The 27,262-nt window shown below is 37.6% G+C and overlaps 1 protein-coding gene across 4 annotated transcripts in view; it reads left to right on the top strand.

The window, feature by feature from the left end:
• Window positions 1-27,262, top strand: part of Cfap95 (cilia and flagella associated protein 95) — a 101,105-nt gene that overhangs the window by 51,513 nt on the left and 22,330 nt on the right. Inside the window, exons 6-7 of one of the 4 annotated variants that reach the window (XM_046459473.2) lie at window positions 821-904; window positions 10,052-10,177. The exons of 1 other annotated variant lie outside the window; for it this stretch is intronic. In XM_046459473.2, coding sequence (XP_046315429.1) covers window positions 821-904 — 84 coding nt within the window. In that variant the 3' untranslated portion in view covers window positions 10,052-10,177. Of the gene's footprint in view, window positions 1-820; window positions 905-10,051; window positions 10,344-27,262 lie in introns of those variants that run through there. 2 more of the 4 variants (XM_046459471.2, XM_046459474.2) reach the window with 2 other exon arrangements.

Here is a 27,262-nt window from a genome sequence, read left to right as displayed (position 1 = left end):
ACTATGGAGCCCTTTATTAATTAGCCTCATTCACAGCAAAGGAACTTCCCGAATAATGGAATGGCTTTTTTTTTTTTTTTGCTTCTTAAAAAAGGATGCCTACCTGGGGCCTTTAAAAGAAATCAGGTATGACTCACAGAAAAACAAGAAGAACTGAGACAAAAAAATGAATTTGGAACAGGGTAGAGCTCTATAGGAAGCATCACTTCTCTGAAATAAATTAGCTGTCAATGCCCAGTTCTTTCTAAGACCTTTAAATTGTATCTTTATTCTTGGTCCCTCTGGTTTTCCCTGGTTTCATTTCAGTATAGACAGGCCTGTTATTTTCCTTTTTTAGCTGTTTTAAAAATAATAGAATGGGAAGTTGTGTGATATAAATTTGTTCACATAAAATAATCATGTATAAACTTTGCAATCTGGGATAAATGTGGTTCAGCTAAACTTGTACCTTGGAAATTAAGGCTGACATTTGAGTAGATAATGTTCTAGGCTCCATAATGTGTCTTCATTGCTTTTATTTCAGTTCTACTTTTATTTGAACAGCATCTGAACATATTCACTATTTAATTTTCCCCTTTTTTCCTATTAAGTTCTGACTCATTATCTGCTAACAAAAGAATAATTGCCAATTACTTAGTATGCTTATTTATCTTTTTTATATTGAATGAAAGGAATGAGATTTTTGGAATCTGTTAATGAGGTAGTGATGGGGGTGGAATTGGAGAAGAAAGAGGTCATGCAGTTGTGCCTCCCATCTTATTATTCATGTCAGAGTTTGTTTTTTAACATAATGCTTGTTTCCTTTTTTACTTGGATCCAGAAAGAGATGGTGATCTTCCTGAACCTAAGTATTCTGCCCGAGAGACCTCAATGTGTGTTATACATATGTGTGCTGATCTTGTAGGTATGTGTAGGCATATTTTTTGTAGCTCGATAGGCAAATGATTCTGACTCTGAGTCTCATGTCATTCTGCCAGTACCAAGGACCACATTTCTAGGCCACAGCTGCAACCTCAGGATCTGCTGGTAGTTGTTCATGTAGCTCTACAGGGCTTCTATAACTTCCCCTTTTGATTGGGATACAATAGGACTTGCCTTCCTGCGTACAATATAGAGTTGCTGGTGGAAAACACAAAGGAAGAGGAAATGAAGGAAAGGATAGAAGAAAGAAGGGAGAAAAGAGAAATGGAATAGCATTTGTTGAATGTCTACTATGCTTCAGGCACTGGCCTGGTTTTCTTACCTGCTCAATTAACCCTCACAGTTACCCTGGGAAACCATCCCTGTTACAATTATGTATTAGAGAACCTATTCAATAAAGAGTAGTCATGCATAGCAGATGTGTCCAAAGTGAACTTGAGCTTGACTCCAGATGGCAGGCTTTCATCCACCCTTGTACAAACTAGACTCAATTGCATAACCCAATGCTGTAGGCCTTGGTGGTCTGAGCGGAAGATTAGTGGGTTGGACAGCCATGATGATTAATTTTCTATGTCAACCTGGTTAGGCTATGATGCCCACTTGTTTAGTCAAATACTAGCTTAAATGTTGCTATGAAGCTATTTTGTAAAATGACTAATATTTATAATCAGGTGATTTTAAGTAAAGGAGATTATCCTCAATAATGTGGGTAGGCTTCATCTAATCAGTTGATAACCTTAAGAGCAAAACATTGAGGCTTCATGGGGAAGAAGAAATTCAGCCTCAAGACTGTAGCATAAAAATCCTGCCTAATTTTAGCCTGCCTGCCTGCCCCAAGGATTTAAGATTTGCCAGCCATCACACTCATGTAATCCAGTGAGCTAGTTCCTTAACATCTGTCTCTCCCATTGTTTCTGTTTCTCAGGACAGAATGATCTTTACAAGCCCTTTTACTCTCAAATTCTAGTCTTTGATTTGACTCTATCTCATTGATTCTGTTCCATTGAAACTGCTATTTATTTTATGACCAAGTAATCTTCTTGATTAAAGTCCTTGCCAGACATTTAATTGGAGGCTGCTTGAAAATTAGCAAATAAATATTTTTAACTCCCTATTCATCTCATGTATCACCAACAGCACTGAAATTGTGGAGTATCACTTCTCAGGTTGTATTTTTTAGTGTTGTGTCTTTTCAGTAGAAATATACTGTTTCTCCTGAAACTTTACTTTTTATTTTATTCCCCTCCCCCTTATTTTCCCCAGTACCAGCGATCCAGTTCAGGACCTCCCATGTACTAGGCAGACACTCTGCCACTGAACTACATCCCCAGCTCTCTTTCAGATTTTTACTTTTTGAGACAGGATCTTACTAAATTGCCTGCATTGGACTTGAACTTGCCTCAGCCTGCTGAATAGCTGGGATTATAGATGAGCACCACCATGCCCAGTTACCTTTGTCTGACATCACCTTCTGAAGTTAAATAATCAAGCTCTGCTTTTTGTTTATGAGTTAGGTCATACAGCTCATTTCTACTTCAAAGAATTTGGGATCATGAGAGATTTCTTTTCTTCTCTTTTTGATTACGCTTAATTTCTACAGTGAACATATTTGACTTTTGTAAAGAGAAAAAAGTTTTTAAAATCAAGAAAACTAGGTTTCAGATTTATATATAACCCATTAGAAATATAAATCAGTGGCAGAGGCAAATGTCTTAATATAAATTGAAGAATAAGAAAAATGATATTTGGGGCTGAGGTTGTGGCTTAGTGGTGGAGTACTTGACTTGTACATGTGAGATACTGGGTTCGATCCTCAGCATCATATAAATAAATAAAATAAAGGTATTGTGTTCACCTATAACTATAAAAAATATATATTAAAAAGTGATATTTGTATTTTATATGGTTGAAATGATAGGACTAGTCAAATTTTGTGCTTTAGAAAGAAAAATATATTAGTATCTAATGTTTGATAGCACTTTGCTTAGTTTTTGAGCTGGCCATAACTAAAATTGTGTGATATTAATCTTTTAAAGTCATCTTATTTTGTGGCAATTTTGTTCATATGAAACCTTATTATGTCGACAAGATTTATCTATGATATACATACTTATATTTATACCCACAGACTAAATTTCTTTGTACTTTCCATGACTATTTTCCTATTGGTGAATACCTGTAATTGTTACAAATTCTTTTCATGGTAAATTTTATCAAGTAAGAAGAAGTATAGTAAATACATAACAAAAATATATATCCCATTAGTTCCATATTTATTTTTGCTACATTTGGCAATTATTCTTATATTTGTAATATAATCATTGGGAGAAAAAATATCCAATAAGAATAAAATCACTTGAAGTTTAGTGAAGGAAATGAGTATGGAGATCTGTCCCATGATGCTCCCCAGGTAGATGAAGATAGATGTGGCCATAAGAGAATCATTCTTTTCCTTCCACACCATTTTACATGTGTGCTTAGTAGAAAATTATTAGGGGAAGACAGGGCTTCAGTCAACTGCCTATAAGTGGGAAAATCTTCATACATGAGGTATACTGAAAATAATGAAGGAAAATAACACAGTAAACTATTTTTACATCCACTTTCATTTTATCCAATGTGACATTCACATAAATAAGTGTACTGCTTCAGATGCCATTTAAGAGTAAATGAAGTACCTCAAATGATTTTACTTCTAGCTGTACTAGGGAAGGATGGTCTTTGCTGTACTATGGCCAGGTGGCTAATAGCTATCTTTAATAGCAGACACAAGGTTAGTTCGCAGTGACTGATTTGGCCAGGAAACAACCCATTATGCATTTTTATGGATGAGCCAGATGAAAGAATTGAGACTATGCTTTCAAATTGTCTTATAATAAAAATTACGCAGAGTTACTGATGTTCCAGAAGGCAGGTCTAAAATGGAAAATGACCTTGAAAAAACAAAACTACCCAAAGTAAAAAAGTCCTAATGAAAGAGGATGAAATCAAATAATAAATGTAACCAGGGAACTGCCTACTGAAAGACTGGGTGAGGGGGCTGGGGATGTGGCTCAAGTGGTAGTGCGCTCGCCTGGCTATGAGTTTGGCGCAGGTTCGATCCTCAGCACCACGTATAAAAAACAAACATGTTGTGTCCGCCAAAAACTAAAAAATAAATATTAAACAATTCTCTCTCTCTCTCTCTCTCTCTCTCTCTCTCTCTCTCACTCACTCACTCTCTCTTAAAAAAAAAAGACTGGGTGAGGACTGAGGATACATTGACTAAGAAACTCAGTGTCAGTTAATTCCGAGGAAAAAAAAAGATGCAGGAGATAATGGTGCTGAGAATAAGAATACAGCAGTGGGGGTGGAGGTGATGTGGGCCTTAAAGACACATTGATATATTTTACAGATTGGAGTGGGGAAAAGGGTTAAACTGGTCCTTCATAATGAGGAAAAGGCAATTGGGAAACCTACTCACTAATCTGTCTTGCCATGATCTATTAAAGAAAAAGAAGGAAGAGAAAAGGAAGAAAGTTTTATTAACTGGTTTTCTGAAAGCTCTCTTTCTCCTGCAGTGATTCTCTGGCTGCAATGTCAGCCATTCCTGTTTCTGCAGGGCCTGTTTCGCTCTCAGTGTTCCTTTCTCTGGCACTTTCTTTTCTGCCTTGTATCGGCTTGTTTTATTGAACTCCCAACCCTCTTCTGAAGCAGCACACTCAAAGGCAACTAGAGATCGATTTATACTGTTGCATTTGGTCGGGTCTTGCTCGCTGTCATGTTTCCTTGAAGTTAACATTATTGGCTACAGCTGCATTCTTCAACCTTCCTGCTGCTGCAGGACCTACAACATTGCAACATGCTCCTTACATTTCGTTCTCTGTCCTTCATGGCTTCTTTATGGCCCCACCTCTGGGCATGCCCAATATTTGGGCTCCAGAACCATGCTGCTTTCACTTTATATAATTTCAGGGAATTCAGCAACTCCCAGGGCGCTGCATCAACCATCATTTTCGGGTTACAACTTTTTATTGTTATATAATTTTAAATTTACAAGAATGTTGCAAGAATTACACAAGGAGCTCCTATATTAAGCAGTTTCTCCTGTGAGAGAAGACTAGATATTTATGCTCCTTTACTCTAAATAGACCAATGTGGATTTCTTAAGAACAAGGACACATAGCTCTGGTACATTATTCAACCTTAGGAAAATTGATAGAGTACAATTATGTAATCCACATGCAAATATAATGCATAGTACCAATAATGTTCTTTCTATTTTTTCCCTGCCAATGTTTACTGCTGGGCATGGGGCACTGACTTCTCTCCAGGCCTGGGCCATCTGTCCCATACCACTACCTTCCAAATAAACATTTTGTACTGATGTCATCTCAAAAAAGTCTAAAATGTGACTCATCATCTCCCCCTCTGAAAGAAGTCCTCTGGCACCCCCCGCCCCCCGCGCCCCAAGTCTCTCTTTCTTCTTTTTAGTAACATGATAACTCACCCAGCTGGCCAGATTTGAAGTTGTGAATCATCTTTGGTTCTTCATCCCCAGTTAGTCACCTAAGTACTCTAAGTTCTTCCTGTGAAATGTGCCTTTCACTCTGGTTCTGCATAAACCTTTGAGTGCTAATTCCGACCCATTGCCCACCTTGGGCAAATTCTTGTATTTACTATCTCCTATCTGAAGGGTTCAGAAAAAGCTTGCAAATGCCTGCCTGACTTTGAGTAAACTGTGACAGAAATCCAAAACTGAGTAGCACCAAATAGTGGGCCAGCCACCAATGTGTAGTATTTTACAAAGCTGTCTCTGTACACAATTTCTAAATACTTTCCCCCACTCCATTATATCCTGAGTCTTTTTTCCCCCCAGAACAGCTAAGATTTAACTATTAAATTAAGGCATTGAACAACTTCCTGCTTCTGTTGACTCATGTATGTAGAGGAAGTATGTAATTAGCCTTCTTCCCAACCCACCTGCAGTAGGAAAACACTTAATTCTTTCCACCAAGTAATGCTTCCTTTGGTTCCACAGTAAACCTTTCTCAGTGGAAGTGTTTAATTTCTTTTAAAAAATATTCTCACTTCTCATCCCCTGTGTGCAGTAAAGAGATAACACAGCAGAGCTGAGATTATTGTCCTTTAAAAAAGCCTGATTGCAAGGCTTGTCTGACATGTAGAAACTTGGCTTTCAGGATAAGAATTCCATGAGTAGAATGGTTCACTGAGTATGATCCATTTGTGCAAACAATATGGTTTAGCCAAACATGTTTTACTTCTGGGAGTCTGAAATTTTGGAAGGCTGAGGATGTCTATGTGACCAATCCTGAATAAAAACGTTGGGCACTGAGTTTCTGATGAGCTTCCCTAGTAGAGAGCATTTTACAATTCAGTGTTGGGGGAATTATATTTGCCTGAGACTCCACTGGGAAGGTGTTCTTGGAGGTTTGCACCTGGCTTCCACTGGACTTCTGTCCATGTACCTTTTCTCTTTGCTGATTTTTCTTTGTATCCTTTTGTTGTAATAAAGCATAGCCATGAGTACAACTGCATATATACACAACTGTGAGTCTTCCCAGAAAATAATCAAACCTAGGGGTGTTGATATATCCTACTTTTCTCTCTGAAATGAAGAAAAAAAGTGTGTTTTTCAAAAATGGCTGCGACTTGTGTTCCCATCCCATTTAATCTTACAATGTTATTTTGATGCTCTTTTTCCTGAGAGGCAGAGTCTATATTACCTGCCCTGGAAGTGATGCTCTGTGGATTTGGGAGCTGGCTAATAAGAAGAAGTGCACCTTCCTCCTGGTTCACTTTGTGGTGCTTATTCTCAGAACTTAGTTGCCATGTTATAAGGAAGCTCAAGCAAGGACATATATATGGTTGTTCCATCCCACAGCCCAGCCAAGATCCCAGTGGACAGCCAACATCAACTACCATTTGGAATAGGAGATGTTTCCAGCACCTAGCCCTCAATTTGCCCCAACTTTCAAGTCTTCACAGCTGATCCCCTTAGATGTTGTGGAGCAGAAACTCTGTACTTGCCATACCTTGCCCAAGTACCTGACCCCCAAAATCTCAAGACATAATAAGATGGCTTTTGTTGTATACTATGTGTGGGGTGGTTTGCAGCAATAGTAAGGGAAACTCTCCCTAAGAGGATATTCAGCTTTTGAAGAGGGGGATGTGACATAGCATCCTGATAACAGAGGAAGGGTGGAGTTTACCTGTAATGTTATTTGCCTCTTCTGGGTGTCTCTGGGGGTTGCTGTGCTCTACCTGGTGCTTTTTTCCTTGCTGGCATTAATGGCTAACATGTGCACATTGTAATTGGCAGTTTTTTCTCTTTCTCTGTGGCCTTGTTTAGAGCCAAGAAGGTGTATTCAGGAAGACTCAGCCTCCTGTGGCCCCCATCCAGCCCCAGTTTCAATGTTCAACTCTGTAGCCCCATTTGCACCCCTTTCTACAGACTAGCAGCTACTTTCAGATCTTGTTTATGAAACAGGATATCAAAGATGGTTCAGGATAGATGACTTTTAGAGGGTCCTTCTGCTTGGTCATGGCAGGCAATTGAAAGGACAATTTGAAAGGTGATCTGTTATCAGAGTTTTCCACAAGGATGTGGCCTGATGGACCCCTATGTCTTTTTGCCATTATTCTCATTATTTATCTAAAGCAATTCTTTCTGCCCAGGACAAAGGGACTTTGGTTTAAAGTCCAGGGATGGGAAAGTTGGCAATGGACCCTTTCTGGTTTTCTTAATTTTTTTTCCTCTCTGCAATTCCCCAGGTAGATAGATACTTCCCTATTGTCCTCTTAACTCTTCTCTAAGCCATCAGAGCAAAGGATATTTTCCCTACACATTTGGAGAACTCCACGATTTGACATTTGATCACTGACATTCTGAAATACTCAAAACTGTCCATTGGATTACAAGGCTTACTGTACCAAAAAAAAATCCTATTTTTCATATTAGAAGCTGACATTACTTTACTCTTTGGTGGGCATATTTCTGAAAAAAAATTTAACCTCCTTTTGGGCAAATGAGATACATAGAAAGGGGAAAATATGGATTACAAGGCTTACTGTACCAAAAAAATCCTATTTTTCATATTAGAAGCTGACATTACTTTACTCTTTGGTGGGCATATTTCTGAAAAAAAATTTAACCTCCTTTTGGGCAAATGAGATACATAGAAAGGGGAAAATATATGAATAATTTTCAAATGACTCCCTGTTTCATGGGTTTGACTTTTTTGTTTGCTTTGTTTTTAGAATTGCTTTACTGATACATCACTGATAAGGGGAGGCACTCAGTCATCTGTTTGAACAGGCAACTCTTTCTTAACTAGTTTTTCTAACTTCAGAATCACTACCCTCAATGCACTTATTCTTTTTTTTTAAATACCAGCTTTATTGAGATATAATCCCACATACCACAAAATTCCCCCTCTTAAGTGTACAACTTACAGTTTTTTAGTATATGACTTGGTTGTATAATGATCACCACAATTTCCAAACATTTTCATTTTTCAATCATTTCAATGTATGCTTAGACCCCATTTGTTTATTGGTCCATCAACTGATGATGTGAGTTATTGAGATCCAATTCTCAGCACAGTTTTTAATCCAATCCTTTCCATTTCTAGTCTTTAGTACTTCTACTATTAGAATCATTTTCCTGAAATATAGCATTTCATCTTGTTGCTAATCTCACAAAAGCAAACCCTACTGTCTACCAATGAGATGCTAAAGAAACACATTAATTTTGCACTTGAAATTCTCTTGAGTTTGACCACAACTGGGATGGGAACTAGAAGGTCCCATCTCCTTCTGATGGTACAGTTTGAGACATTGTTGCTCAGATCTCATGGAAAGTACCTCTACCTAACCCACTAACCATTCAATCAACCACGATAGCCACAACCACCAACAACAATGGCAACAGCAAATAAAAACAAAAGCAAAGAAATAGCCCATTGGCAAAAGCTGAAGTCCAAAATATGTAAAATAATGACATGGATGTTATGTAGCTGTATATATAAAAAATATAGTATATATATTTTTTTCATCTCTTAATTATTAAAGGTTTCTAGTGGGACATTGGGTCTTTCCGTCAGTCACACCTAGTTTGTAGTCCTGGTTTAGTTTCCTATTATTGGCTTTCTTTAAAGTCTCTCCTTTTGAGATCTTAAGCAATTTGTCTTATGTATGAAATAGGAGTAGTAATTCTTACTTCAGATCCCAATGAGGGACTGAAAGATAAAAGCACTCAAGTACTGTGTCCAGCCCATTATACACACTCAATTGATAAATGGACACTATTATGGTGGAACATATGGTTAAAATTTTCAATTTTCAAGAAAACCAATCTAAGATTGGAACTACTTTGGTGTTATTCATTGTTTTATAGCTTTGGCAATTTAATTTCAATATTGTTCTCGTGCTTTAAAATTAGAGCCAATTTAAAGCAGAAATTAGATAATCAGTTAAAAGGCTTTATGTTCCACGTCCACCATCATGCCAGTGGACTACAAAAGAATCAATATTTCCTTTGGAAATGGTCAGTGATAATGTCTTGTTTTATTACAGTGAAGTTTTTATGAAGTAGCCTAAGGAAAAACATCTTACACTATACTGGGTGATGTTGAGGTCAATTTCTCATAGGAATGAATCTAGACTGTGGCATTTACCATTGTGGGAAGTCTGACTTGGTAGCGATTATTAAAGGTGCAACCCAAGATGATGTTCTTTGGAATGGTTATAACAACAATGAAATGTGTTGAATGGTAGTTAAATTTTAATGTTTGGTTTCATTTGGATAATGATAAAACTTTAATTGCTTTTTATGCCATGTACTCAGAATTTAGAAAAAAATTACTTGCATTACAATTTACCATTTTACTTTTATAAAAAATATAAACTGGATTTTTCTTTCTGATTTTGAACTACTTATAAAGGCAATAGTCATTTGCTGGAGGCATTTGTTGAGAGAATAAATTTATTAATTGTTAAAAATTTACTTTTGGTTATAAGAATAATATATTAAGATCAACTTTTGGAGATAATTTGTCTTTACATATTTTAGACATTCAATGTCATTTCTCTTTTTAGACATTCAATGTTATTTCTGTTTTTCTCGTAGATTCCTCTCTGTCAAGATGATTACTCAATAGTCCACAGAAAATGCCGTTCACAGTTCACAGACCTAGATGGTTCCAAAAGATTTGGCATCCACACTTGGCATGATGAGAGTGGGATTTATGCAAATTCAGATGTAAAACAAAAACTCTACTCATTGACTGTTAGTCCTATTGTACCCTTTTTAAAATAATGTATTGAATCAGTTCTTTGGATAATGAAAGAATAATGGATATAACAGTTGATGATTGCCTGTCTTAATAAACGCAATGGAATTAGATTCCTTTAAACCCAAATTCTTATATTCTAGACCAGTGTTTTTGACTTTATTTTCATAAGTTATCTTGTCTTTTCACCAAGTTTAGTATTCATACCACTCAGGGTATGAAATTCTAGATGGTATTTGTGTCAATTTTACTTTATTTTGTTTTATGTACTGTGTATTTCTTTTAAAATTCATTAGAATAAGCAGATAAAACTAGCATAGTCAAGCTTATGATTACCTATATGTGGATAAGTTTTAAAAAGTAAGCCAGCTTAAATTTTATTTGGTGATTTTTCCTTTTTTGAAAAACATTTTGATTGACACAGTAATTATACTTATTTATCTTTTTTCAGTATGATGTTTCAATATATAATAGATCATAATCAAATCAGGGTAGTTAACATTTCTGTCACCTCAAACATTTATCATTTCTTTGTGTTGGGCATAGCTATTTAGCTATTTTGAAATATACAAGAAACTGTTGTACTTACCTTTCTCTGCTATAGAACACTGGAACTTACTCCTCCTTTTTAGCTGTATTTTGATACTTGTTATCCAACATCTTTCTATTCTCTCTCCCCTTCCCCTCCTACCCTCTGAGACCACCGTTTTACTCTCTTTTTTAAAGACAAATTTTAAATAAATAAAAATACAGGTGATAGTCAGATTTGACATAAAACTCAAATGGACAATGTCTGCGCAACACTAGCCCTATAACAACATTCAGTGTGTGTGTGTGTGTGTATTTTTGGACTTTATCTATAGTAGCTAGTTGTACAGTATTGGTTTTCCTTATTCTGGATGAAATCTTTTGAGGATATGGGATAGCAGGGATACAGTCGGTGTAATTTCAGTTAAACCTGAGGGATTTGATGGGAATTCTAGTTATCTAGTGTGAGATTTGGAAGAAATCTGGACTTTTTTTTGTTGGGGCTTGGGATTGAACATAGGGCCTTGTGTGTTCTAAGCAAGCACTCTACCAACTGAGCTACATCTCCAACCATTATTGATCATTAAAAAAATGAACTAGAATTAAAGTGTTAAAGACATAAGGATACTACAGATCCAGAGAGTTTCAAAATATAGAACTGTGACTGACTTTTACTATTTTGAGAAATACCTTGCCCCTCAGGAATATTCCCTGGTTTTCCTCTCAAGTCCAGAATTAGCTGTTCCTTCGGCTGCTTGTGCTTTTTGCATCTCTCTCTCTCATGGCGCTCAGTTGTCTTAGGGTCATGTTGCATGAGTTCTTAGAGAATGAGGACCATGTCTACTCATGTGAGGGTCACCAGTGTCAAAATCACAGTGGGCACTCAGAAATGGAGAAGGAATTAACTAACATGAAGATGTCTGCCATAATCACATGCTGGTATGTGTCGGGGCTTGGGTAATTGTTTTGGTAAGCTTTCTTCGTCCTTATGACAAAAAGACCTAACAAGAATAATATAGAGAAAGAAAAGTTTACTTGGCACTTGTGGTTTCAGAGGCCAAGTCCATTGCTCTGGGTCCCAGGTGAGCAGAAAGAACATCGTGGTGCAAGAGTGAGGATGAGGAAAGCAGCTCAGGATATGGTAACCAGGAAGCAGAGAGAGCTTCCTGGTTACCTGCTCACCAGGGACAAAATGTAAACTCCAAAGGCCCCTCCCTTCCCCTGCAGTGACCCATCTCCTTTTGCAACTCCTCACTTAACTATAGTTATGACCAAATTAATACATATCAAGGGATTAATTCACTGATTTGGTTAAAATTCGCACAATCTAACCATTCCACGTCCAAACAATTCTTACATTGCCTCATGCATGAATTTTGGGGATATATCTCATATTAGAACCATAATAGTGATTAATACAAATGCAATCCATATGATCAGAATGGTCTTGGTTTAAAGACTCAGATAATTAGAATTCTTGTCTCATCAAAGGCCTCCATGGTAATCTTGCAAAAATCTGCCAAAATTAGCTTGTAAAATATGTAATGTAAAAATTTTAGAAGTTAAAATTTTTTTTATAATTACAAAATTAAAATTTAGAAGTTGTCTATGTCATTTTCTGCTGCTATAACAATATCACAGACTGGATAATTTATAAACAATAGAGGTTTGTCTCAAGTTTCTGAAAGCTGACAAGTCCAAGATCATGAAGCCAGCATCTGATGAGGGCTTCCATGCTGTGTCATAATATGGTGGAAGGGCAAGTGAGCATGTCTGAAACAGAGAGAGGAGAAAAAGGTGCGATAAATTACCCTTTATTAAAAACCCACTCTTGTGATAACTAACCCACTCCTGTGATAACAGCATTAATATATTCATGAGGGCAGACCATGCTCATGATAATGACATTATCTCTGAAAAGTCTCACCTCTTAATAGTTACCATGGCAACTGAATTTCAACATGAGTTTTTGAAGGGACATTCAAACCATAACTTTGAATAAATAGTGCAATATGTAGCAAGAAAAGGCATATAAACATAAAATGTTATAATAATCAGCTCTGAAGATCCTAGAGAATAAACGAGTTATTCTGTTCCCCTGAGTTTGTTAAAAGAAATGAACACTCTGGTTAAAAGGTAAATATGAAATCTTAAAAGTATTGTCCATCTACATATTTCATTTTCTAAATCTTTATTTTTCTAGAATGCCTTAAAGAGTATTCAGAACACCAACTAGAGAAAAATAGATGACTTTTGATGTAGGTATGTCCCATGCCACATATAATATAAATAACTTAAGGTTACCTGAAATTCAAGTTTAACTGGGTGCCTTGTACTTTGTCAGGCAACCTCACTCTGGCTTCCCACCCAGGAGTCAGTGGGAACATCCACAGGTGATGCAGGAAGGACGGTCAGGACAGAGTGTTTCCCCATCCTGCTCCCTGCTGGCGGGGTTGATATAGCTTGTTGCAGCCCTTTGCACAAGGTCACACCTCCTGTTAGTTCTCTAGGTCTTTGGGTTGGAGGAAGCTCTCCTTTCCCAAGTTTCTTCTAACCTAGGGGTGCTAAATACTTCTCCAACATCCACACTCAGTGTCCCTTTTTAATTGTACCCGGGCACTGAATTAACTGTAGTCATTTCCCTACTTCTTTCTTACACTTGCTGCACTCTCTGAGTAATGACTTTATTAAATGCTTCCCAAATAGCTCATATTGGCATGCTATCTGCTTATACCCCAAGACAAGAACTCCTAGAGATCTGGTCTCTGTTGAATGTTGACATCCTTGGTTGCTCACACCTTGAGCAATGTTGACTCTCAGGCTTTGTCTGTGAGCCCTGATGGACTGCTCTGTCCTCTCCAGCAGCTCCATCACTGTCTTCTCCTCCATTTGTTACCTGCAGTTAGCCGAGTATTTCCCAGGGTTTGATCCTTTTCTCTTTTCTCTTCTGTCTTGGTTTTAGCTATTGCCTTTATGTAGAATTGCGATTTTGTTCTTTTATTTACCGTGACACCCTTGAGAGAAAATATTCATATGTATGACACAATGCCTTGGTATTCCTAGAGTGTGGTGAGGTCCAAAGAAACTCATTATCAAGTAAAACAATGCTCATGATGGTTAATTGTACATATCAATTGGCTAAGCTTTAGTGCCCAGATAGTTCAACATTACTCTGGATGTTTCTGTGAAGGGTGTTTGGGGGCTGGGGATGTGGCTCAAGCGGTAGCGCACTTGCCTGGCATGCGTGCGGCCTGGGTTCGATACTCAGCACCATATAAAAACAAAGATGTTGTGTCTGCCAAACACTAAAAAATAAATATTAAAATAATCTCTCTCTCTCTCTCTCTCTCTCTCTCTCTCTCTCTCTCTCTCTCTCTCTCCCCCTCTCTCTCTTTACAAAAAAAACCCCAAAACAAAATAGAGGGTGTTTTGGGATGAGATGTATTTTTAAATTGGTAGATTTTGAGTAAAGCTGAGTGGCCTTCATAAAGTGGGTGAGTGGGCCTCAACCAGTCAGCTGAAGGTCTGACTTGGACAAAAGACTGACCTCTCTCAAGCAAGAGAGACAGATGGTCAGATGCCACAGATGGCCTTTGGACTTGAACTGAAACATTAACTTACTATAACCTGGCCCTGCCGATTTTGGAGTTACCAACCTCTCATGAGCCAATTCTTTAATCTTTACCCCTCTCAAATTTTACAGATGTCTAACATAGATTAGATTGACTGCAGATTATAAATTATTTAATCTGGGCTGTGCATGGTAGCACACACCTATTGCTTTAGTCAGCTTTTTTGCTGATATGACTAAAGAATCTGACCAGCACAACTGTAGGGGAGGAAAAGTTTATTTGAGGGGTCATGGTTTCTGAGGTCTTAGCCTGGAGAAGGCCGGCTCCATTCCTTGGGGCTTGAGGTAAGGTAGAACATCAAGGCAGAAGAGTGTAGCAGAGGGAAGCAGCTCCCATCACAGTGATCATGAATCAGAGAGAGAGAGACTCCAGCTCCAGATAACAAAATGCATACTCCATAGCCACACCACCAATTAACCACTTCCTCCAGCTATAACTCACCAGCTTCTACTTACCACTCAGTTAATCCCATCAGGGATTAATTCATTGATTGGGTTAAGACTCTCACAAAATCATTTCTCCTCCAAACCTTCCTGCATTGTCTCACAGGTGAGGTTTGGGGGACACTTCATATCCAAACCATAACACCTATAATCCCAGTTTCTCTAGAGGCTGAGCAAGGAGGATCACAAGTTTGAGGCTATCCTCAGCAACTTAGTAAGGCCCTGAGCAACTTAGTGAAACCATGTCTCAAATAAAATATAAAAAGGGTTGTGGCTGTGGCTCAGAGGTTAAGCGCCCTGGGTTCAATCTTTGGCACCCCCAAAATAAATAAATAAAAATAAAATAAAATTATTTAGGCTGGTCTGTATTTAGCTGCATTGCTTCTCTTGCATCCAGGAACTCATTTCAGAATGCATGTTAGGGAGCATAACGTCTCTGTAAGTGTGCACTAGTTTGTTTCCCACAAGAAACAAAATTCTTACGCTGATTTAAACAATAAGTACATTTATGATCTTATATAACAAAAAGTCCAGAGCTAGGACACACCCCCTGTGCACCATGTCTAGCTTCCACAGTTCTCTTGCCTCTACCCTCAGACTGGCTCCCTGGAAATTGAAGCTATTCCAGACCTTGTGACAAGGCATGAAAATGTTCACAGGAATAAATATGATGATGCTCTTTTTTCTTGAAATTTGTTGCTCAGAATTTGGGAAACTTTCCCCAGAAACCTCCTCCTTGCAATCTTAGTGGCCACCATTAGGTTCCTAAAGCAATCCTGGGCAGTCCTGGGCAGGGAGAATACCATGTTTAGCTCAAACAAACCGGAATCTCCTCTGGAACTGCAAATGAGTTTGGCTTCTGCTGGGTGCAGTTGGGTAGACATGTGAGGAAAAGCAGGATCCAGTAGAGAGGGAATAAAGGGGAAGCAGGTATTGCCTAGGGAGCCAGCCACGCCTTCATATAAGCAGATGCTGCCTTGGTTCTCTGCCAAATAAAATATCAATTTCTTAAAAAAAAAACAAACCAAGCCACACTGAATATAATTTTTTTTGAGGATTTACTTAAGTTCTGGGGCATGAGGATCAGCAGCTATATCACACAACCATTTATTGAAATCCCTCATGAGATGTCTCTTCTGTTTCACTTCTTCTTGTGCCTGCCTCTTGTGTCCTTCCACCCACCCAAACCCTCACTGTCAAACACAGCTCTCTCCCCGCTTTTCTGTTTTAGGAGTGAACTCACATCCTTTTTCTTGCTGCATGTGGTGAAGCTCCATCAATACTTATTTGAGAACCTAGAAGCTCATCCTCTGCCAGCTTCTTCTTTCACTGACCAGTTGTTGAGAAAAGAAATTTTCTTCTTCATATCATTGCATAAAATCTATAACACCTTTTATTCTTTTAAAGAAACTCTTGTTCAAGGATGTTATTTTAAATAATATCAGTAGAAGGCTACCTGTAACCCATATTGTTCTTGGTCTTAAGGGGCTGGCAGTGTGTAGTAAAGGCTTTCATATCAGTAATTATCAATAGTCCTAGTTTTGACTTTTTTTCTAACTGGAGTCTTGCATAGACTGTTCATCTTCACCAGGAAAAGAAACTATTGTTCAAAATTGAGGTAATCTCCTATTCCAAATTAGTATCCACTGTTTCTTATTGCTGTTAGCAACAGCCCTGTTCTTCTACCTGACACTTTAAATTTCTTTCTCCTTTGTTCTTTACATTAATCTACCACTTTGCTAAATTTGATCTGGGAGCGTTAATTGATATTTCTGGAAGTAAAGTAGTTGTGGTCAAACACTGTTGGGGAATTTTTTAATTCTAGGGCACTTTCACACACACATAACCATGCACATTCAAATATTAAAGACCCCAAGAAATTTTGTAAAACAAAAGGCAGTTAAACTTCACTTAATCCAGCATTTTCCAGAATTCTTTCATCCCAGAATCATTTTTGTAGGGAATACCTATTCATATGCACTAGAATAATCATACTTAATGGAAAACAGTAGGAAAAACATCGAGCTGAGCAATTTCTAAATAAGGGTGCAGGACAAAATTAAGATTTACTGCATGTCTTGTAAGTACTATATATGTTGGTGAAATAGTTTTTAAAATCTCATTTCTACCATTAAGAAAAAAAAACTCCCTACATACATCTTTTATTAAATTCATTTATACTGAAGTTCAACTTGTGATGATGAAATAAAGTATGGATTTACCTTAAATAGGCACATTTTATCATATTTTCTCCCTTATATTTCTAAGGAAAGAATAAAAGCTAACCCCTCTATTTTAAATTCTCAAAATGACTTGTACCACATTTTACTTGAAAGTTTTCATTAAATACTAATGGTCTGTGGTTTCAGCTAACCTTTTAATATGTGCAGAATTGAGTATGTGTAGGTTATAATTGTTTTATTCTACATGACAACAGCAATCTAAGGACTTAATAAGAGTCTTGAGACACTCATAGGAGCTCAGGGTCTGGCACAGGACTGCCTCTTCAGACCAACAGACAGCCCAGATCTGCCCACATTGACATACATGGGACCCAGGCCCAGGGTAGGTCTAAGTCTGCCACCCTCCCACCTCTCACCCCCCCACACACACCTTGGAGCCAAAGCCTAACCTACTTCCATCTTGGGACACTGCAGTCATCACCATAGCCTTCCCCACACAGTAGCCCCTACTTTTTGACAACAGACAGGGCCTAGAAGCAACTGCATCTCAGGGCAGGCATCCCAAAGACAATGTAAGGCACACTCTTCTAGCCCCATCTCTGTAAGACGATGCATCCATCTTGGGACACCCCCATTATTATCTCGAGTTACCTTGGCTATTGCCACCACCACCTTTAGTTGCAGTAGCATACATTGAGGGACACCAGCAGGGTCTGGAAGCCCAACATCAAAGTGAGGTACAGACAATCAGCACGGGTACAACAAGAATATAGGGTAGAAACTGAAATATCTCAGATTTACACTGCAAGAAAGGAAGACACATAGACAACATGAAAAAAAAAGGGGGGGAGGTGCCCCAAACAAACCAGGATACTACAATAACAGAACCCATGAACAGCAAAGTTGATGAAATGTCAGAGAAGGAATTCAGAAGGTTATAATTAAAATGATCTGTGAATTAAAGAATGACCTAAATGAGCAAATAAGGCAAAAATTGATCACTCCACAAGGAGATAAGAGAGCAACTACAGGTAACAAAAGGTTACTTCAAGAAAGAAATACAACCCTTTCTCTCCCTTTCCCTATACAAAAGAACATACAAGAGGAAATGAGGGGAAAGGGAAAAATAATACAAGGGGGAGAAATGAAGGACAGTAGAGGGGGTAGAGAGAGAAGAGGGGAGGGGAGGGGAGGGGAGGGGGGATAGTAGAGGATAGGAAAGGTAGCAGAACACGACAGTCACTAGTATGGCAATATGTAAATCAATGGATGTGTAATTGATGTGATTCTGCAATCTGTATATGGGCTAAAAATGGGAGTTCATAACCCACTTGAAGCAAAGTGTGAAAGATGATATATCAAGAACTATGTAATGTTTTGAACAACCAACAATAAAAAATAAAAAATAAAAAAAAGAAATACAGATTCTGAAATAAATAAATAAACAAACCAGTCAGAAATCCTTGAAGTGAAGGATACAATAAACCAAATAAAAATCTCAATAGAAAGCATCACAGACTAGATTACTTGGAAGAAAGAATGTCAGATAATGAAGACAAACTATACAATCTGGAAAATAAAGTTGATCACACAGTGAAGAAAGTTAGAAACCATGAACAGAACATCCAAGAACTATGAGACAGCATCAAAAGACCAAATATAAGAGTTATTGGGATAGAGGAAGGCACAGAGTTTCAAACCAAAGGAATGCACAATCACTGCAATGAGATAATATCAGAAAATTTCCCAAGCATGAAGAACGAATTGTAAAACCAATTGTATAAAATTACAACAGCTCTCTCCACCAAGGCACACTATAATAAAAATTCCTAGCATACAGAAGAAGGATAGAATCTTAAAAGCTGCAAGGGAGAGGAATAAGATCACATATAGAGGGAGACCAATTTGTATCTCAGCAGAATTTTTCAAGCCAGACCCTCAAAACTAGGAGATTGTAGAACAACATATACCAAGCTCTGAAATAAAATGGATGCCAACCAAGAATCTTATATCCAGCAAAATTAAGCTTTAGATTTGATGATGAAATAAAAACCTTCCATGATAAAAGTTAAAAGAATTTACATCTAGAAAGCCTGCACTACAGAACATCCTTTGCAAAATGTTCCACATAGAGGAAATGGAAAACAATAATGAAAATCAGCAGAGGGAGGTATTACACTAAAGGAAAAAATAATCAGAGGAGAAACCAAGTCAAGTTAGATAGCAAAAATAAACAAAAATGTTTGGGAATACAAATCATGTCTCAATAATAACCCTGAATGTTAAAGGCCTAAACTCACCAATCAAAAAACATAGACTAGCAGATTGGATAAAAAAAAAAGACCCAACAATATGCTGCCTCCAAGAGACTCATCTCATAGGAAAAGACAACCACAGACTGAAAGTGAAGGGTTGGAAAAAATCATTCCAGTCACATAGACTGCGAAAGCAAACAGGGGTTTCCATCCTCATATCAAATAAAGTAGACTTCAAACTAAAGTCAATCAAAAATAATAAAGAAGGACACTACATACTGTTCAAGGGAATCATACACCAACAAGACTTAATAATTATGTATGCCCCAAACAACAAAGCAGCTATGTTCATCAAACAAACTCTTCCCAAGTTCAAGAGTCAAATAAACCACAACACAATAATTTTGTGTGACTTTAACACACTTCTTTCACAAAAGCTGAACAAAGAAAATATAGAACTCAATAATACAATCAATGACTTAGACTTAGCTGACATATATAGAATATTCCAAACTTCAACGAGTGAATATACTTTCTTCTCAGCAGCACATGAATCCTTCTCTAAAATAGACCATATACTATGCCACAAAGCAACTCTTAGCAAATATAAAAAAGTAGAGATACTACCCAAAATAAAATCCACTCCAACACCTTGAGACTAAATAATATGCTACTGAATGAACAATGGGTTACAGAAGACATCAAGGAGGAGATTAAAAAGTTTTTAAAGGTGAATGAGAACACAGATACAACATGTCAAAATCTCTGGGACACTATGAAGGCAGTTCTAAGAGGAAAGTTCATTGCATGGAGTTCATTCCTTAAAAGAAGAAAAAGTCAACAAGTAAATGACAACACTACATCTCAAAGCCCTAGAAAAAGAACAAATCAACACCAAAATCAGCAGAAGACAGGAAATAATTAAAATCAGAGTTGAAATAAATGAAATTGAAACGAAAGACACAATTGAAAAAATTGAAAGAACAAAAAGTTGGTTCTTTGAAAAAATAAATAAAATTGACAGACCCTTAACCATGCTAACCAAGCGAAGGAGAAAGAAAACTGAAATCACTAACATAGGTGATGAAAAAGGAAATATCACAAGACACTACAGAAATACAGAAGATAATTATAAATTATTTTGAGAACCTGTACTCCAATAAAATAGAAAACATCGAAGGCATTGACAAATTTCTAGAGTCATATAATTTGCCCAAACTGAATCAGGATGATATACACAATTTAAACAGATCAATTCAAGTGACGAAAATAGAAGACACCATCAAAAGTCTACCAACCAAGAAAAGCCCAGGACCAGGTGGATACACAGCCAAGTTCTACAAGACCTTTAAAGAAGAATTAATACCAATATTCTACAATTTATTTCAGGAAATAGAAAAAGAGGCAGCACTTCCAAACTCATTCTATGAGGCCAATATCACTCTGATTCCAAAACCAGGCAAAGACACATCAAAAAAAGAAAAGTTCAGACCAATATCTCTAATTAACATAGATGCCAAAATTTTCAATAAAATTCTGACAAATTGAATACAAAAACAAATAAAAAAGATCGTGCACCATGATCAAGTGGGATTCATCCCAGGGATGCAAGATTGGTTCAACATACAGAAATCAATAAATTTAACTCATCACATCAATAGACTTAAAGATAAGAATCATATGATCATCTCAATAGATGCAGAAAAAGCATTTGACAAAATACAGCACCCCTTTATGTTCAAAACACTAGAAAAACTAGGGTTAACAGGAACATACCTCAACATCATAAAGACTATCTATGCTAAGCCCCAGGCCAAGATCATTCTAAATGGAGAAAAATTGAAGGCATTCCCTCTAAAAACTGGAACAAGACCACTTCTATTTAACATAGTTCTTGAAACACTGGCCAGAGCAATTAGACAGACGAAAGGAATTAAAGGGAAACACATAGGAAAAGAAGAGCTCAAAATGGCACTATTAGCTGATGATATGATTTTATATCTGGAAGACCCTAAAAGTTTCACCAGAAAACTCCTATAACTAGTAAATGAATTCAGCAAAGTAGCAGGATATAAAATCAGCACCCATAAATCAAAGCCATTTCTGTATATCAGTAACAAATCCTCAAAAATGGAAATGAGGAAAACTACCCCATTCTCAATAGCCTAAAAAAACATACTTAGGAATCAACTTAACAAATGAGGTGAAAGATCTATATAATGAAAATTACAGAACCCTAAAGAAATAAATTAAAGAAGACCTTAGAAGTTGGAAATATCTACCTTGCTCTTGGATAGGCAGAATTAATATTATCAAAATGATCATACTTCCAAAAGCACAATACAGATTTAATGCAATTCTGATCAAAATTCCCGTGACATTCCTCATAGAAATAGAAAATCAATCATGAAATTCATCTGGAAAAGCAAGAGACCCAGAATAGTTAAAGCAATCCTTAGCAGGAAGAGTGAAGCAGGTGGCATCACTATACCAGATTTTAAACTATACTACAGAGCAATAGTAACAAAAACAGCATGGTATTGGCACAAAAACAGACTGGTAGATGAATGGTACAGAATAGAGGACACAGAGACTAACCCACAAAACTACAGTTATCTTATATTAGACAAAGGTGCCAAGAACATGCATTGGAGAAAAGATAGCCTCTTCAACAAATGGTGCTGGGAAAACTGGAAATCAATATGCCACACAATGAAATTAAACCCCTATCTCTCCCCCATGCACAAAACTCAACTCAAAGTGGATCAAGGACTTAGGAATACAACCAGAGACCCTGAATCTAATAAAAGAAAAAGTAGGCACTAATCTCCATCATGTGGGATTAGGCCCCAACTTCCTTAATAAGACACCTATGGCACAAGAATTAAAATCAAGAATCAATAAATGGGATAGACTCAAACTAAAAAGTTTCTTCTCAACAAAAGAAATAATCTGTGAAGTAAATAGAGAGTCCACATCTTGGGAGCAAATCTTTACCCCTCATACATTAGATAGAGCACTAATCACTAGAGTATATAAAGAACTCAAAAAGCTAAACACCAAAAAAACAAATAACCCAATCAATAAATGGGCTAAGGACCTGAAGAGACACTTCTCAGAAGATTATGTACAATCAATCAACAAATACATGAAAAAATATTCATCATCACTAGCAATTAGAGAAATGCAAATCAAAACCACTCTAAGATTTCATCTCACTCCAGTCAGAATGGCAGGTTTTAAGAATACAAACAACAAAAATTGTTGGAGAGGATGTGGGGGTAAAGGCACACTCATGCATTGCTGGTGGAACTGCAAATTGGTGCAGTCAATCTGGAAAGCAGAATGGAGAGTCCTTGGAAAACTGGGAATGGAACCACCATTTGACCCAGCTATCCCACTCCTCAGTCTATAGCCAAGGGACTTAAAAACAGCATCCTTGGGCTGGGGATGTGGCTCAAGAGGTAGCGCGCTCGCCTGGCATTCGTGCGGCCCGGGTTCCATCCTCAGCACCACATACAAACAAAGATGTTGTGTCCGCCAAAAACTAAAAAATAAATATTAAAAATTCTCATTCTCTCTCTCTCTCTCTCTCTCTCTCTCTCTCTCTCTCTCTCCTCTCTCTCTCTTAAAAACAAAACAAAACAAAACAAAACAAAAAAAAACAAACAGCATCCTACAGGGACACAGCCACATCAATGTTTACATCAGCACCATTCACAATAGCTAAACTGTGGAACCAACCTAGATGTCCTTCAGTAGATGAATGAATAAAGAAAATGTGGTTTATATACACAATGGAATATTATTTCAGCATTAAAAAAGAATAAAATCATGGCATTTGCAGGTATGTGGATGGAAATGGAGAATATAATGTAAGTGAAATTAGCCAATCCCCCCAAACCAAATGCTGAATGATTTCGTTGATTTAAGGATGCTGATCCATAATATGCTGTGGGGGGTGGGGATGGGAGGATTAAATGAACTCTAGATAGGACGGAGGGGAAAGGGGAGGGAGGGGAAGAGAGGGTGCATGTGAATAGGAAAGACGGTGGAATCAGATGGTCATCATTACCCTAAGCACATATATGAAGATAAGAATGGTGTGAGTCTACTTTGTGTACAACCAGAAATATGAAAAATTGTGCTTTATATGTGTAATATGAATTGTAATGCATTCTGTTGACATATATAACAAATTAAAATTAAAAATAGTCTTTTTTACCTTAATATTTAATGGAATGCATATAGGTGGCTCCCAAGTATCCTTTTGTTAGAATATTAGATTCTGTGGGAAAGATTCTTAACCTAACCTCAAGACTATTAGGAAAAAAATTGCATTTAATTATACTTAAGTCTGTACAAATATGTAGAATCATCAAATGGAAAAATCACCAAATCAAGGAAGTTGCTGCCTGCCAGACTCCAATTAAGTGTATAAACAAAAGGTAATCCTTCGGGGGCGGGGGTGGCAAATTAAAAGGGGTAATGTGAAGCAAATCTAGAAAGATGTAGGAGAGGAGAAATTGAAGTTATATTTGGAAAATGGAGAGGGTTAATGAATTACACTAAGAGTGTTATTCAATATTCTCTAGATGAATTTGACTCCGATTTTTATTAAAATTCATACAAACTCCCAACAGATTGACTTTGGTAGAATGTTGACAATCCTGGTAATTACAGTTGACTGGGCTGTTTTCATGAGACCCAAGGGTTGTCACAGAAAAATCCCTCAGTCACTACTTAGAAAACAAAACAAAACAACAACAACAAAAAAACCCACACATGTACATTGTGGCTTTAAAAAGTTGAAGGTCAAAGTACATCATATAAAGAAATATCTCTGAAAAAGCTCAAGCAAATATAGAAGTCAGAAAAGATTTCTCTGTGTAAGCCAGCTGAAGAAAAGAACACAGGAAATCATAAAGAGTATTTCTTTTCAGGATGCCTTTTTCTCATAAGTACTTTAAAGTCCAATAGAGTGTACAGAAAGCTCGTTTATAGCACAGGAAAATAGAAAAAGAAGCAAGACGGTGACTACGAAAGAAAAGAAAAATCTCAAGGAAATGGGTAGTTGAAAGGCATGATGAGGCGATAAAATAAAGCAAGTGAATGTGGAGGCAGGTTTGAGAAAACGATCTCAAGAGATCACCCAACAGATGGCATGCTGAGGACGGCGGGTTTCTATAAAGAAGACAGGCGTGCCTCAGTGAAGTCCTGGAGCCGGGGTAGGGTTTTTCTGAGTAGATGATAACTGGATTGTCTCCTCTCTCGAATGCAGCAAATAAAAAGTGTAGGTGGTGATTTTTCATGAAAATAAATCAAGGATGAAAATTTATAAAGTTTTCTAGACTTTTAGAACTAGAGAGTAGAAAAGGTACATCAGCTACTCAGCTTGAAGTGATACCTGTCTGCCATGGTTTGGATTTAAGGCCCCACCCCCAGCTTAAAAAAAAAAAAAAGCTTCTGTGTTAATTCAGAAATGTTCAGAGATGAAAAGGTTGGATTATGAGAGCTGTAACCTAATTGGTCCATCCTACTTTGAATGGACTGACCGGGTGGTAACTGTAGGCAGGTGGGACATGTAACAGGTGCTTGGACCATGGCTGGAAGAGTTGGTCCGCTGTGGGAATGCCTTGGAGGGGCACATCTTTCCTATGGCCCTCTCCCCTTTCTCTTTCTGCTTCCTGGTCATCATGAGGTTAACGTTTTTCTCTGTCTTGTCCTTCTGCCATAAAGCTCCACCTCATCTTGGGCCCAGAGCAGCAGAGTCAGCCAACTATGGGCTGAAATCTCTGAAACTGTGAGTTAAAATAGATTTTACTCCTCTCAGTTGTTCTTGTCAGGTATTTTCGTCATGATGATGTAAAGCTGACCAACATACTGTCTTAAAAGTGTTTGTGGTACTAGGAAGAAATATTTAATTCTGAGATGTGGCAGGAAATATATAAGATGAGCCAGGGTCATCTTGTAGTTACAGATGGTAAAGACACCCACATACACACCAGCACAGTGTTAGGGAGATAATGTCAGAAGATCACAAGAGTGACTGAAAGGGTTCTATTTTTTTTTTTTTTAGAGAGAGAGAGAGAGAGAGAGAGAGAGAGAGAGAGAATTTTAATATTTATTTTTTAGTTTTCGGCGGACACAACATCTTTGTTTGTATGTGGTGCTGAGGATCCAACCTGGGCCGCACGAATGCCAGGCGAGCGTGCTACCTCTTGAGCCACATCCCCAGCCCCCTGAAAGGGTTCTAAATGGTCCTACTTGAAACATACTTTGAGTAACAATATAAATAAGACCATATTGGCTTCTAGTAAAAAAATATACTATACTGTTATATTTGTCCTAATTAAATAAATTATTGAGTACATACCTAAATGGAAAAGAAGTGACAAATTTCCCCAGCCTTGTGCTGTGGAACTTCTTGTTGTTGTTTTCTCACAAGTTAGTTTGCTTGGGTGCAATACCTTATTTTTAAATTGGGAAAACACTATATCAAGTTAGCAAAGTTAGTGGTTCCAAAAAACATTTGGTAGGAAAAAAATGAATAACGTGATCATTAGACTCCATAGATGCAAAAAGTTCTATGTGATTTTATTTATTAAAAATTCAAAATATATAATTAAGGCAAACTAATCTAAGATGTTAGGGGTTGAATGGTGGTTCCCTTTGGCAGGCATAACTGTAGAGCTTCTTCATGGGGCTATGATGCTCTTTTTCTTGGTCTCAGTGGCACTTACTGCTATAAGCTTATGATTTTTTTTCTCTTTTTTATATGTGTATTATATTTTAATAAAAAGTGTATAAAAGAAAAATATAGAACTTCAGAACTTTGCCAATGTGTTTTTTTGAAATTTATTTAAATACGGACTATAAATGCTTTCTGAATAGTAAACATGCTGCACTGTTGTTAAAAATGTATGTTGTCCATTTATTCATTCACTCTTTCACAAGTATTTATTAAACTTTTAGGGCTGGTACAGAGAATGGACTTCCTGTCTCTACAACCATAGATTAGATTTGAAATGGACCTAGAAACAGACAACTGCAAAATATCAGAATAATTGCTATCATGTAATATGTGCAAATACAAAGGATTCTAGAGATGTTCTATGGTCCCCAGAAGGAAATCAGTTTCTCAACAAAGGAGGGATACATGAGTTGATATATGAAGAAGTCATTAAATGAAGTCTGTATGCTTGAGTGAGAGGAAGTGGCAATGGGTACATGAGTCAGGTGGGATGAGGAAAGAATTCCAGACAGAAGTGATGGTTAGAGAAAAGTCATGGGGCATGATGCATATAGGGAAGTTTCTAGAGTTTGGGGAGAGGTAGGAATTGGCACTAACTGAGGTGACAGAGGAAGGCAGGAGCCACCTTATGCCAGGTACATCTGCAGAGACTCTATTCAGTGTTGAGAGCCACAGCCGAAGGGGCCCCAGCAAACTTCCAGCTGCCAGCAAACTTCTAGCTGCCAGCTGATGATTGGCTCACAGCGGCCCCAGCAAACTTCTATCTGCTAGCTGATTGGCTCCTCTGCAGTGATGCTCATTGGGCTGTTTCCCCGCCCTTTCAGACCACTGAGTTGCTTATTGGGGGACTTTTTTTGGCTCCGCCCACATGACCCAGCCAATCAGCCTCAAGAGCAGGAGGAGTGGGGGGGGGGGGTTGAGAGGCTTGTGGGAAGCAGATGGTGGCAGTTGGACTCTGAGGGAATTCCTGAAGAGCTGGTGAGGTGTGGCTTGTGTGTTCTAAAAATAAAGTTCGTTTCTGCTTGATAAGTGGCTTGTGAGTTGTGCCCAGCCAGACTGCGGCAATTCAGGAGGTGGTGAGCTGTTAAGATGCTGAACAACCTGGCAAGAAATAGGAATAGAAATATAACTTGAAGCTAGCATGGAAGAATGCTTGGAGAGGACATGGCTGAAGAAGAAAGACTGTGAAGAAGCTACCATCAGGGTGCAGGAGAGAGACCATGGCAGAGCAGACAGAAAACAGCAAAGATGTT

The sequence above is a fragment of the Marmota monax genome, unplaced genomic scaffold (assembly GCF_021218885.2).
Source record: "Marmota monax isolate L192 unplaced genomic scaffold, Marmota_monax_Labrador192_F-V1.1 WCK01_AAM20220418_F8-fsc00059, whole genome shotgun sequence".
Classification (NCBI taxonomy): domain Eukaryota; kingdom Metazoa; phylum Chordata; class Mammalia; order Rodentia; family Sciuridae; genus Marmota; species Marmota monax.
The sequence above is the reverse complement of the archived record's forward strand: the minus strand, read 5'-3'. Positions and strand labels throughout refer to the sequence as shown.